The 14,353-nt window shown below is 43.1% G+C and overlaps 1 protein-coding gene across 5 annotated transcripts in view; it reads left to right on the forward strand.

Moving 5' to 3' along the window:
- CORIN (corin, serine peptidase) overlaps nt 1-14,353 on the forward strand; it is a 109,724-nt gene that overhangs the window by 88,307 nt on the left and 7,064 nt on the right. For all 5 annotated transcript variants that reach the window (XM_083630172.1, XM_083630171.1, XM_083630175.1 and 2 more), the window contains exons 17-20: nt 7,824-7,946; nt 8,541-8,590; nt 10,372-10,546; nt 12,744-13,015. In XM_083630172.1, the coding sequence (XP_083486298.1) occupies nt 7,824-7,946; nt 8,541-8,590; nt 10,372-10,546; nt 12,744-13,015 (620 nt within the window). The remainder of the gene's footprint in view (nt 1-7,823; nt 7,947-8,540; nt 8,591-10,371; nt 10,547-12,743; nt 13,016-14,353) is intronic.

Consider the following 14,353-nt stretch of genomic DNA (forward strand, 5'->3'; position numbering starts at 1 on the left):
ATCTAACAATACAGCTAGAACTTCAGATGTCCTCAAATGCAATGCTTTTCAATGGAGGTTGAGAAACATTCAACAACCAGTTATCAAATGTAGAAAAATCAAGTGATGTACATGCATGTGTGAATGAGGGCTTGATTATTCATACCTGAATGCGTGAACAGAATCCATGGAAAAGCACTGAATTTGAGGGGTTGTGATTGTTTTGCCACAACATATGATCTGTGATTACTCAGTTCATTACATGCAAGCCAGCCAATGGCATGTCCTTCAACATTTCTCCAATGAAAATAGGGACATCCCATTCCAAAATGATAATTTTACTATTTATACCCCACACATCTTACTTGGTTGCTTCAGCCACTCTGGGCAGTTTCTAACATATAAAAAACAGAATAAAACATTAAACTTTTTTAAAAAACCACTTCCCTATACAGAATTGCCTTCAGATGGCTCGGGGGTCGGATGATTCCATACCCTCCAACATTTCTCCAGTGAAAATAGGGACATCCTAAGGAAAAGTGGGGCATTCTAGGATCAAATCAGAAACCAGGACAGCTTCTCTAAATCAGGGATGTCTTTGGAAAATAGGGACACTTGGAGGGTCTACAATGGATGGTTTTCAAGACATCAATAGGTATGTGTGAATCAGCCCTTTACAGGGTAATTCTAATCCATTTTCAGTTGCCTGTTCAGCAGGTACAGAGGATGGTTTCAGATATTGTACTCAGTTTGAAAGGAAGCACTAGTGATTCGGCATCTCCTCATGGGATGCATATGCATCTCCAGCTCTTTGGATTGTGTAATAGCTGACAGAGGAAGTGTGAATTACTCATGCTTCCGTTCTCATTGCTTTAGTGGAATGTCGCAAATCCACCCAGACAATTAGCCTTTCCATCATAACCCTGAAGCTTTTCTCATCATGGGAAGTGTATCTTCCCATGGCGATAAGCGTGAAAACAGAAATCGCCGTTCATTGAAGTTTTAGTTTGTGCTGTTGCCTGAGTTTCCTATGCCAGTGGTGCACTCTTCACAGAAGCAGACTCCCTGGACCTGTTAAATGCATAAATTAAATGCTACTCTGAACTCTGTGGTAAAGAAGGGAAGGATATATAGATTTAGGACTTCCAGGTTGGCGCCTCCAGGCAATGGCGGAGTTCCTCCGATCTGGAGGAATTTGCTCCGTGGAAATCAGGGTCTGACCGCCACGGCGAAGGCGGAGACCCACTGAAATCACAGGCGGGAGAAGCTTGTGAACCTGGGATTCAGCTGGCACCTTTTGCGCCTCCCCTACTCGCGGGGAAACCCTGATTTGGGGATCCGGAGCGAAGTGGGGTGAGCGGCGCGGTGCTTCGAATTGACTGCTTCTTTCATGGAGTGAAGCCGCATCGCTGTTGCCGGAGAGCGCTGACTTTTTCCTGTGGACAATTGGACTTTAAACAACTACCCGTGAGTAGAACGGAAAATTGGATCTTTAAATTCATTAATTTGGCATCGAAACGGGAAGGTTTTAAACAGGAAGTCCGCCTTCCTCTTTTGTAAATAGATTGAAGCAAAGACGTTGCAAGTTAAAGCCTTGGAAAGTCTTTTGTAAAGGATTAAATCTCCATCGGTTAAAACTATTAAACCCCCCTTGGAAGCAGGAGAAGAGGGGGAAAACTTTGGATCTAGCGAGCCTGCAGGAGAGAGTGAAAAATCAAATTACCACTGCTCTGAACCTGGAAATGGGCTGCCAGTAAGATTGACGTCTTGGGAGAGTTCATTGACTGTGAACAGAAAGTATGTTGACAGATGGCTAAATAAGAGAAATATATTGTTTCCATTGTCCTCTTCTGCGTTTAAAAAGGAAGAAAAGTAACTGAAAATTGAAAGTAACTTTATAGTTTAAATTGTGTTTGAAAGGATTGATACAAGTGGAGACTGTTTCCCTCTAGAGGGAGCTTTTGAAACTGTTACAAGAGTGGAGCTGGGGTTTTTCCAGCTGCAAGATAAGTACTGTGAGAATCAGAGATTGACCTTGGATTTTAAGAATGTCGACAGAAGGAGCCTTAGTGACTGTATTATGTAAGATAAGCTATTCGTTGGAACAGCTCCACAAGAAGACGGATGTTATGACTATCAAACTTGAGAACTTGGGACAAAAAGTGATTAATTTGGGACAAAAAGTGATCATCAATACAGAAATTGTTCAGGATTTGACACAGGAACCTACTTTGACAGGACAAACTGGGGAGAAGATGAAGGAGAAAGTTGTTGTTGTTGAACCTAAAGTAATACAAGTGGAAGCCCCAGCCTTACAGAGGCAAATCGAGGACTATAAGTGGAGGCCTTTTATGAAGGAATATAGAAAAAGTCAGAATTTGAAGATTGGAGCCCTGCTTGGACTAGAGAAGGAAGGTTGGATAGACTCTTTCATGCAGGGATTTACTGACCTTTGGGTCCTGAATCTGGGTCAGGAGGTGATTGGAGTTGATTCAAGGAGGTGATTCAAGGAGCCTTGAAACATGATTTGAGATATTGTATGGACCTTGGTTCTAGCTGTGGAGAGTTGGCTGGCCTGTCGAGAGGGAATGGGGGCATGGTTGGGTCGGGGCCCCCCCGAGACCTGCTCTTCAGCATCTTCAGCATCAAAGAATATGAAGAAGAACTGCAGAAGGGACTTGGAAAAGATTTAAGAGCCTCGGACAGAAGATCTCCAGGTTGATGAACTATATGGAATGGACGGAAATGACTGGCAGAATCCGAGACCAGGGAGAAGAGATGGTGGTAGAAGATTGGGAAAGTTTAAAGTTTATATATAGAAATATTGTAAAATTAATGAGTGTTAGAAAATTGTTGGAATGAAACTTTATGGCTTTAGCAGAAATGTTATAAGGAGTTAAGTATAAATAAGTACTTTAGTATTAATGGAAAATAAGGTAAAAATATGTTAAGATATTCATAATGATAAAAATAGAGAAAGATGGAAAGGAATTGCTGAAACAAGTAACAGAAGTGGAATACAAAAAGGGAGGTGAGAGGAGGTCGATGAAATAAGGGAATGAAAGATAGAGTAATGAAATGGTATGGTATATGTTTTTAAATTGTTGTTGTTTTGTTTTGTTTTGTTCAGTTTGGTGTGTTAAGGTTGTGTTTTGTATTGTTTATTGTATTGTTTTTTCTTTTTTTCTTTTTTCTGCTCTATTTTGTCTTTTTCTCTCGCCTTTTTTCTTCTTTTTTCTTTTCTTGTAAGTCTTAAAAGTAATAAAGATTATTTTTTTAAAAAAGGATATATAGATTTAATAGGTACAAACAAGTACATGGCTAGTTGTAACATTCTTAAAAATATATTACCAGGTTCTAGATATGTTGTGAGTAGATTTTTTTTAGTTCATTAATCATCTCTCTTCTAACCATTGAATTATTTGATTGGTTATGTTTAAATAATCACCCAAAACTCAGTATGGAAGATCACTTACAATTAAATGAACAAAAAGCAGTATTTAATAATATTTGCTTTTCCATAGCCTATTTCACTAACATATCAGGGCTAAGATGGCCTTGTAAAAATATACAAGTGTTCCTCTAAGTCTTAAATGCACCAATAAAAATTGGCCCTTACTAATTGATTCACTAATTAAGTTTAATTAAAATTGCAGTGTTACAGTGTGAATAATATCAACAGCAACAACAATATTAATAATTAATACTATTTTTTTAAAAAACCTGGCTATTTTTCAAGTAAGCTTCATTCAGACTGAATGTGCTAAATTTAGATGGGCCTTTATCAACCCGTATTAAAGTTTCAAAGGATTAATATGTCTCATATATCTTATGGGTGAGCATACAAACAAAGCTGCCGTAAAATATATTTGATTATTTTTGACATGTGTATGCTGTCCCATAACATAAAGTTCTCTAGGAAGCTTACAATAAATGAGCAAAAAAATTAAATACAAAATAAAACATACAGTGGTACCTCGGGTTACAAACACCTCGGGTTACAAACACCTCGGGTTACAGACTCTGCTAACCCAGAAGTAGTACCTCGGGTTTAAAACTTTACCTCAGGATGAGAACAGAAATCGTGTGCTGGTGGCAGTGGGAGGCCCCATTAGCTAAAGTGGTACCTCAGGTTAAGAACGGTTTCAGGTTAAGAGCAGACCTCCGGAATGAATTAAGTACGTAACCAGAGGTACCACTATGAAAACTAAAGAAATACAGCAGACACTACAGTCACCCACAATATAATACCACTTATTTAAAAACTGAGAAGCCCAGACTTCAGAACTTACTTAAAAGGTCTCAGTAGAGTTCTATTACTGAAAGAGTTTTCTCCCTGATGATTACCCACCTCATTTCATTCAGTGTGGTCATGTGGAACAGGGCCTCCAAGGAGGATTTTAAGGTTTGAGTAGGTACATGTTGGAGGAGGCAGTCTTTCAGATAAGGGCGGCTTGCAGTGGGATGCTGGTGAAGCAATGGCTGTGCTGTATAAGGGTGGCCAGTGGCGGGGTGGTGCATTATGTCAATGCAAACCCACATTTGCCACCAAAACCGCTGTCAGCAGGTAGCCAACCAGAGCTCCTAAATGAGTGCATATATTGGATACAAAGTTTGCAAACACACATTTGTTGTATTCCTATTTTATGTATTTTGTACAGCTAAAACTGCAGTGTGAGAAGTGGCATTAATAGGTCTTTCTTAATCCTAGCCAAGAACCTGGCATAGTTGAATGTAGGCTAGGCATAGGTTCTATTTGCCCCCCTTTCACTGGGAGCAGCTTCCTTAATCGCCATCATGGCCATAAACATTTTACATTCTAAATACACCACCATGACAATCATCTGGTCTAAGCTGATGAGTAAGGCCTCAGGCCCACCTGAGTAAATAGAGAGCAAAGGAAAGGGGACAGAGTGATGTGGTGAATAGTGTAGGCCCGTGATAGAAGGCTGGTTCCACACCCTAAAATCATACATAATGATGGGACCCTGTTCAAACAAGATGATGATGATTCCCTGGTCCTGAATGGGGTAACTGTGCCCATGAAGGACCAGGTGCGCAGCCTGGGAGTCATTTTGGACTCACAGCTGTTCATGGAGGCACAGGTTAAATCCGTGTCCAGGGCAGCTGTGTACCAACTCCATCTGGTACGCAGGCTGAGACCCTATCTGCCTGCGGACTGCCTCGTCAGAGTGGTGCATGCTCTGGTTATCTCCCGCTTGGACTACTGCAATGCGCTCTATGTGGGGCTACCTTTGAAGGTGACCCGGAAACCACAACTAATCCAGAACGCAGCAGCCAGACTGGTGACTGGGAGCGGCCGCCGAGACCATATAACACTGGTCTTGAAAGACTTACATTGGCTCCCAGTACGTTTCTGAGCACAATTCAAAGTGTTGGTGCTGACCTTTAAAGCCCTAAACAGCCTTGGTCCAGTATACCTGAAGGAACGTCTCCACCCCCATCGTTCTACCCGGACACTGAGGTCCAGCACCGAGGGCCTTCTGGCGGTTCCCTCACTGCGAGAGGCCAAGTTACAGGGAACCAGGCAGAGGGCCTTCTCGGTAGTGGCGCCCTCCCTGTGGAACGCCCTCCCACCAGATGTCAAAGAGAACAACAACTACCAGACTTTTAGAAGACATCTGAAGGCAGCCCTGTTTAGGGAAGCTTTTAATGTTTGATGTATCACAGTATTTTAATATTCTTTTGGAAGCCGCCCAGAGTGGCTGGGGAAACCCAGCCAGATGGGCGGGGTCTAAGTAATAAATTATTATTATTACCTTATTTTTCGCTCCATAAGACGCACTTTCCCCCCTCTTAAAATCTAAGGGGAAATGTCTGTGCATCTTATGGAGCGAATGTGTGGTCCCTGGGGCTGGGGGGGGGGGGAACCTGGGCTCTGGGCTCCTGAGCAGCTCTGGGGTAGCCCGCGAAGCCTCCGCAGGGCAGCGGGGAGCCTTCACCCCGCTGCCCTGGGGAGGCTTCGCGTGGCTATCCCAGGCTTTTGCAGGAGGTGGGGGAAGGGACAGAGCAAGGCTCTTTCACTTCCCCCACCTCCCGCAGAAGCCCCCAAGAGCTGCATATTTTTTTTCTTGAATCCCACCCCAAAAAAAGTAGGTTCGCCTTATGGTCAGGTGCACCTTATGGAGCGAAAAATACGGTTATTTGCAATCGGCAATGGCTTGTTGGATTGGTTGCAGGTGGAGTAAGTTTGGTGGTGAGTTGCCTGAGCTAGCCAACTTGAGTGGCAGAACAGGCTTTTGGATGAACCAAGAGAGGCAGCCGGGAGGTGGGCCCACCTACCCTGCTCAACGGGGAAATCTCCCTGAGGGATCTTAGAGGGAAGCACTTCTTTCCAGACACCCAGTTCAGAGGCGGAAGGGCCACAGTGCCCATACTAGCTATCAAATGGGTTTTATGGATGTGGTTCACATCATAGGCAGACCCCTAAATTTGGTTAACCCCAGTTCATCTGCCAGCTGGCGAGCTGGTGGATCGTTGGATCCATGTCCAATGTCTTAACCAAACCTTTGCATCTGTAATCAATAAAGTAGTGGCCAACTTAAATCTGACACATGCCTCCTGGTATTGATTTATTGCCTGTGCTCCACACCACGGCTCCATTGCCCCTAGGCCCACAACTTCTTTTATCAACAAAATGATTCCGTATTCTGGAGTGGTGTGGAAATTATTTAGCATGACTTTATTATGCTCTATTGAAAATTCAACTTTGACATCTGTCTGACAAAAGATATTAAGAGAAATCTTTTAAGGATTTTTTTTTTAAAGACTGTATCTCATTGCCCCTTCCAGGTGTGAATTAACTGATTTGGGGGAGCACAAAGGGAGAATGAATAATTTAGTGAAATGTTAGTACCTGATGAATCAATAGCATCCCTTAGGGCTTAAGTGTTTGCATGAATAGCCTTGTAATAGAGAGCTTTGAATACAGAAGGAAAATTTAGTTACCCAAAACCCAAAGGATGCAGAAACTGGACTTGCTGACTTGCCAGATCTGATTATTTGCTTCTGAGCCTTTTTAAAAAGAGATTCTGGATTTCAATACAATCTGAGATATTCTTCTATCTGAATAGTTCCCTTGATCAGCTTAAGGGGGGGAAAGCATTGCTCTCTATGAATACGCCTGATAATATCTTATTAGAAAAGCAGTGGGAATTAGATTGACAGACACATAATGGGTAAGGGAAGAATGGCCAGGAAGAAGAAATCCACGGAGACCACAAACACTGAATGCAGTCATTAACATTATAACAAAACAGTAATGCATTAGACAGATGTAAAGAAAAATGAGCTATGCTTTGAGCCACTAGAGAGAACTCTTGCAATTTCCATTTCCAAGTCTCATTTCTTCTTCTGGAAGTCAGACATATTCTCTGTAATAATATAATAAAATGTTATCTGGTCCAACTTTGGAAAAATCTCTCCCTGAAGCATATGCAGAAGTAGGATATAATTCAATTGCCTGTTTGAGAGCTGTCTTAGAAATTACTTATCCCATTTGAAGGCCACAGAAAAACCCTTACTTGTGCCAACCCTGTGTACAGGGAGGATAATGTTTAAAAGCACTTTACATATAGCCTCTGCCTGCCTATGCTGAAAGCATCTGGTGGTAATGGTTCTGGTGTCCAAATGCCCTATATACTAAGCAGTGAGCACATGGTAATGATGAGCTTTCAGCTTTAGCAACAATAAGGGTTTTCCATGGAGTGCACATGGAATACATTTCCTCCGCAACTGAGGCAACCTCTTTCTTTCCATTAAAAAGTTTCAGATTCTAATATCAACAAATGTACTAAGCTATCTTCAATGTGTGTTTATTTCAGGGGGCCACCTGTGACAGAAATCGTCCCAGAGTATGAGCAGCAACCATATGAGAAATGGCTAAATCTACACTCTGACTGGGAGACAAAAAATATATCCACATTGCAGGCCCTTTTGGTGAAAGGGTGAGAAATAGCTGTGCTTCTATTGTAGATAGAGTGAAAATGAAATTATGCTTTAAAAACGGTAATTTTTTTCAAACCAGAAACTTTGGGGATTTAGATGTTGACACTTGGTATTTTGAATGCCTGTATAAAATTTCAGATTTCACACTGAAGGATTCAAATTCATAGTTTATTAGTTCATGTCAGAAATGTGACCTTTCACATTCCTTTTAACACTTAAACACTTTGTATACAAAGCCACCTGAAAGTTTTATAAGCAGATTCCAAGATCTCATTGACAGTGATAAAACTAATGTAGGATGTTTGCCAGATCAAACTCACATAGTCTGCTGGTATAAATTAAATGCAAAAATATTGCTTCTAAAAATCAAGAGCTCTCCAATTTTGAAGTACTTTGTTTAATGAGATAGGAAGACCGTTGGTGCCTGTAAGAGAAATTCAATGGATAAATGATCCATGTGCTTATATATTAAACAGGTGGAGTGTATGTATAAAGACCCTGTTCTTCACAAAAGCTTTGTATTTCTATCTGTATGTATGTATGTATGTATGAAGACCCTGTTCTTCACAAAAGCTTTGTATTTCTATCTGTAGGTTGCCATGCAGAAGCAAGAGTATGGTTTCCCTTCTCTGCACCAAAGAAGGTAAGCTACATAACTTATCTAACTATGAAGAAGGAAATTGGGTAGGTAACTTGGAAATCACCAACGTGTCCCACTGATTTCTAAGAATACACATGGCTGCTTAAGAGTCTAGGAATTTCCTTGAAAGATCCACCCAGACCACCACCTGGCTTTCCGCAGTGGGAAACAGGTTCCTCCCAAGAAGCCCACAATCAGGGTTTAAAGGGAACAGGGTATATCCAATGGACCCATTGAAATCAGTAGGCTTAAGTTGATCAAGTCTACTGATTTCAGTGGGTCTACTCAGACTGTGACTTGGTTGGATGCAATCCATGAGGAAGCTCTGCTGTGACTCCCTAGAAACTTGCATTCAGTGACTTAGTGCCCATATGTCCCATATGACCATCATTACTAATAGCCATTGACTAGTGGGACCTACAACAAAATGCTGCAATGTAGAGTGCTCCTCTTCTTCAGCCATACCTGCTTCTTAGATGCTTCATTCTGTTCCCACTCCCTGTTGGTTAATATCCTTGATTAATTTGCTGTTGATATTTACGGACACCTCTCACTTCCATCCCTTGGGACATCTAAAATCAGCATTTCATTGTGAACCAAAAAATGACCTACCCTGACAATGTGATGACTCCCTCTGTTTCTAAATATCTTCTTCCACTATTCTTTTCCATTCTGCCTCCAAAGTTTTCAGTTTCCCCCCCTCAGGCAGAATTCTGTGTCACTGAGCACACTTGGTTCTCATTATTGTGTGTTGAGGGTTCCTTCCTTAATGTTTTTTTGTGTTTCTGAAAACTGAGGTTACCCCAAGTCTACTGAGACCTTGTTGTGCATGCGTGGTGTAATTTTGGCTTCATAAATAGTTTGACAAAAGACACATAATATTTGTCAATTGACATACTTTGGGAGTTTGCAGACCTTGGGGCTTAATTGAGATAGCCCCCCCCCCAAGGGAGCAAAGTATATGGTGTTTACAGAGATAAATGATCTAGCGTTAAGGGTGAGCACTGAAGTGACCAATCCTGAAGATAATACCACACTACCAAATTATTTCACTGTGTATTTCAGGTGGTACACATGGGTGTGCCAGGATTTGTGTTAGGGGGGCAGAACCTAAGTATTTTTATTGATTTAAATGATTGGGGGGGAAGCTGCCCCCCACCCCCCTTGGCTACATCCATGGTCCAGAATCCAAATACCTGGGAAGTACAAGAAACAAGGTCCAGAAACAGTCTGATGTCCAAGCATGATGTGTGTGTACAGTGGTACCTCGGGTTAAGTACTTAATTCGTTCCGGAGGTCCGTTCTTAACCTGAAACTGTTATTAATCTGAAGCACCACTTTAGCTAATGGGGCCTCCCGCTGCCGCCGCGCTGCCGAAGCACAATTTCTGTTCTTATCCTGAAGCAAAGTTCTTAACCTGAAGCACTATTTCTGGGTTAGCAGAGTCTGTAACCTGAAGCATACGTAACCTGAAGCGTATGTAACCCGAGGTACTACTGTATTCCAGTGATCACCTAGGTGACAGGGAAACGCAAATCAGGGAACTGATGAAAATACGTTGTTCCAGCACACTGTGCTTGCAGCTGAACTGGGTGCTCCCTGTATAGAACACAGCTGCAAGCCGTCTGCATGCAGATTTGGTCTGCTCACAAGGAGTAGCTTATTCATAAGTCTTCATTTTACTGCTGATGAGTCCTTGTTCCTCAGATGGGCTCTTCAGCATATTGTGGCCAACTGAATATTCTGGTCCTTAGCAGCAAAATGCTTCATATGTTTCTTAACAGACTGTGGCCGTCGCCCAGCAGCTCGCATGAGCAAGAGGATCCTTGGTGGCAGGACCAGTCGCCCAGGACGATGGCCTTGGCAGTGCTCCCTGCAGAGTGAACCAAGTGGGCATATATGTGGCTGTGTCCTCATTGCAAAGAAATGGGTATTGACAGTGGCACACTGCTTTGAAGGGTGAGTGGTGCTGAGAATGCTTTGTTAAAGGTAAAGGGACCCCTGACCGTTGGGTCCAGTCGTGGATGACTCTGGGGTTGCGGCGCTCATCTCACTTTACTGGCCGAGGGAGCCGGCGTACAGCTTCCGGGTCCTGTGGCCAGCATGACTAAGCCTCTTGTGGCGAACCAGAGCAGCACACGGAAACCCCGTTTACCTTCCCGCTGGAGCGGTACCTATTTATCTACTTGCACTTTGACGTGCTTTCGAACTGCTAGGTTGGCAGGAGCAGGGACCGAGCAACGGGAGCTCACCCCGTCACGGGGATTTGAACCGCCGACCTTCTGATCGGCAAACCCTAGGCTCTGTGGTTTAGACCACAGCGCCACCCGCGTCCCTTGAATGCTTTGTTAGAGGCACATAAATCATTCCTAAACTGGTGCTGCACAATGTTCAGCGGGCCCATGGATTAAACCCTGTGGGCTGGAAGAGGTAATACAAATATTACACTGATCTTATTGAAAACTGCTTTTCTCTGGTGACTAATCCCAGCTTGCATTTAGAAGCATTTCCTCATGGGTAACTTTCCAGGGCCGGTATGTGAGTATGGTGAGTGGAACTAACGTCAAAAGGTGGGTGGAGCAGCAAATATGTCTTCTAACTTGTACAGTAGCCCAAACTGTAGGAAGAGGGAGATTTACTATCCCCCTCTTAATTCCTGAATTATAAATCCAGTACAGTTATGATTGCCCCTCACACTCAGAAACATCACACACTGACTTTCATTTATAAACATCACTTTGAAATGCAGCACTCATAATATGATGTCTGAGATTTTTTAAATGCATGGTTAGTTTGCTATTATTAGATAACACTTTCACAATATGACTTTTCATTGGCCCAGGGATATGCATTTAAAATTGAAAAGTCTTTCCTTGTTTGGGCTCAGGGGATTGAAAAATGGAACAAATTTCTGAGGAGAGAAATATCTTTATGATTTGACTTTCCAGCCTCTGCATGCCATGTTATTAATAGCCTTGGTGTCATAATCAAACACTTTAAAGGCATTTGAAACACTAGTTCTGTTTGCGGATGGACAAGCAGTCCATTAATATGTTTGTCTCAGTATTGCCTGCATCTCAAACTCTGTAGATATCAATGATTTATTCAACTTGTGTGGCATCTGCTGTGTAAATTCTTTTTTTTAAAAAAAAACAGGAGAGAGAAGTTACAGAATCTATAATAGAGCAATTTCTGTATCTGTTCATAGTTCTTTCCTTTTCCACTTCTGCTCTTTCTCCTCTCTCCCATTTCTAAGTTTAGCCATGCTGTTGCACACACTTATTTCCCTTCATTATACCAATTAGGCTCTGCTTGCTTGTCTGACATTTCTCACTATCTTCCTTTTATCCATATTTGGTACATTCTAATCTCACATTATAACTGAGTTGCTTGTTTGATTTGAATACTGTTTCATCCAGTCCTTCTTCATTCTGTAGCAATCTGCATAATAACCAGTATTTCTTCTTCATTGTTTTACAAAATAGTGCATTCTTTTGTTCTCTGGTCTGTTGCTCAATGACCGCTCCCCGCTTAAAACGGGGGGCGCCCTTTGCGTGGACGCGTGCAGCCCCTAGATCTGGAGCGGCTCCAACAGCATAGGCTTGGCTTTGCCTTCCCTCAGGTGGGATACCTGGAGGTCTCTGCCTACCTCAGTCAGTTGTCCAATCCCACCTGGGGGAAGCGTTGCCAAGGAGACCAGGCCAGGTATGGGAGGGATTACCTGCCCACACAATAGAGGGAGGATCTTACCTGGGAATGCTCAATACTATTCCCCCTATTATATTATTGTGCAGTGTAATCTCCTCATAGTGCACCATGACTCAGAGTTAAGGATCTGGAAACATTCTAGAAGGAAAGATGATGTCCTCAAGTGGAACATGGGCAAGGGTTATACAGTTATGCTGTACTATGATCAACACTATTGAAAGCCTGCCAAAATGTCTAGAAGAATCAACACTCCCATAGTAATTCTCACATCATAGATTGGTCCACATAGTGTACAAGGCAGTTTTAATGCCATAACTAGGCCTGGACCCTGATTGAAGTAGATCTAAGAAATCTGCTTATTCCAAGAATGTCAGCATTTGAAGTTGCTTCTTTGGAAAGAGATAAATTCAGAACTAACGGCATATATTATTTCTTTCCTCTTCACAAGGAGAGAAAGCCCTGCTGTGTGGAAAGTGGTGTTTGGCATCAACAACTTGGATCATCCTTCAGTCTTCATGCAGACCCGCATGGTGAAGACTATTATTCTGCACCCCCGTTATAACCGTGCTGTTGTGGATTATGATATAAGCATTGTGGAACTCAATGAAGACATCAATGAGACAAGCTATGTACGGCCAATCTGTCTACCCAGCAGGGAGCGGCTAGTTGAGCCAGATACCTATTGCTACATCACCGGTTGGGGACACATGGGCAACAAAAGTAAGACTAATGTTTTCCATATTTAAACACAAATCTGTTTATCTTCCATTGACTTCTGTTAGTGATCTTAGTGGAATTTTTACTGTTTCAACACTAATGACGAATCTTTGCTGTGCATTATGGAATGTTAGAACGCACAATATAAACCCAAAGTCCACAGCTTGTTCTCACTTTACACTGAACTGAATAGGGACTGGAATACAAAGAAGGGAGAGAATTGTACGTGTACCTGCATTTTCATTACTGTTTAGCCACAATAAGAACCCTAGGCCCTTGCGTAAGATGTGTGTGTATGAGGCTTCCTGGAGGTGGGAAGCATACTGCCGAGGAAAGTACTGTTGTGATTCAAGGACCCGATCCTCGCTTGGGGAATAAAGACACGTGGACACAGGATATTAGGTTAATGGGCAAGAAAAAGGCCACAACTTTATTGATTACAGCATGTGAGAAGGTATTGGCTTAGGCATTGGACCACAGGAAATTTGACTCCACCCACTCTGGGAGGGGTGAATCTGATGAGGGGTTAACCACCAGTAGGAGGAGCCTGTTGATGCAAATACAACTATAAGCTCTCCCCTGATGTCACCGAGGGTCGTGCCATGGCCCCCCACCCACAGGGCATCGGACAGGATTCACGACCGCCGGATTCCTTTAATGGAATACCCATAAGTGAAGGGGTAGGCGATGGCCACACCTTGCCCTTCCATATACCAACAACACATTCCAATGCCTAACCGCCAAATACCGGGAAAGTTGTGACGATTGCTACGAGGTAGGCGAAAAAAAACCAAGAGGCCGGTGCCAATTTGCCAATTGGAAAAAACTCCTACCAGGCCCCCTGGGCAACCAGGGCGACCAACCATGGGTCCATAGCAAGGTCAAGCGAGGAGCTACGCCCTAAAGGGAGTGGTGGGTGGGTGACTCAAGGAAAATCAGGAGCGCAATGGCGGGGAGAGCTGGCGCGGCCACATTTGAGCGGCTAAACCACTCCCCCCGCGGGGACACCCGATTGGGTGCTCAACTGGGAGGCGTGGTGTGCCAGCGACGATGACAGGGCAGGGGGCAGGACACCCCTGCGTGACACGGGAATCATCTCCCGCTCACAATCCCTCCCCTCCGGATGCAACATCTACAGTGCTAATTGGAATCTGTGACGGCTTGCAGTCATTAGCCAGGACTTGCAGTCACTTGGGTTGGCACTATATTTCAGAGGCACTAGTGAAAGCAGCCTGCGAACTGAAAGGTGATGCTAGGGCTTATCTTCCATATTGTGCATGATCTGAAACTTGCATCTTGTCATCTTACGTGACGTTATAGGGAATGTAGGGGGTGTACCTT

The sequence above is a fragment of the Podarcis filfolensis genome, assembly GCF_964270895.1.
Source record: "Podarcis filfolensis genome assembly, chromosome: 9".
In the NCBI taxonomy this organism is placed as follows: Eukaryota; Metazoa; Chordata; class Lepidosauria; order Squamata; family Lacertidae; genus Podarcis; species Podarcis filfolensis.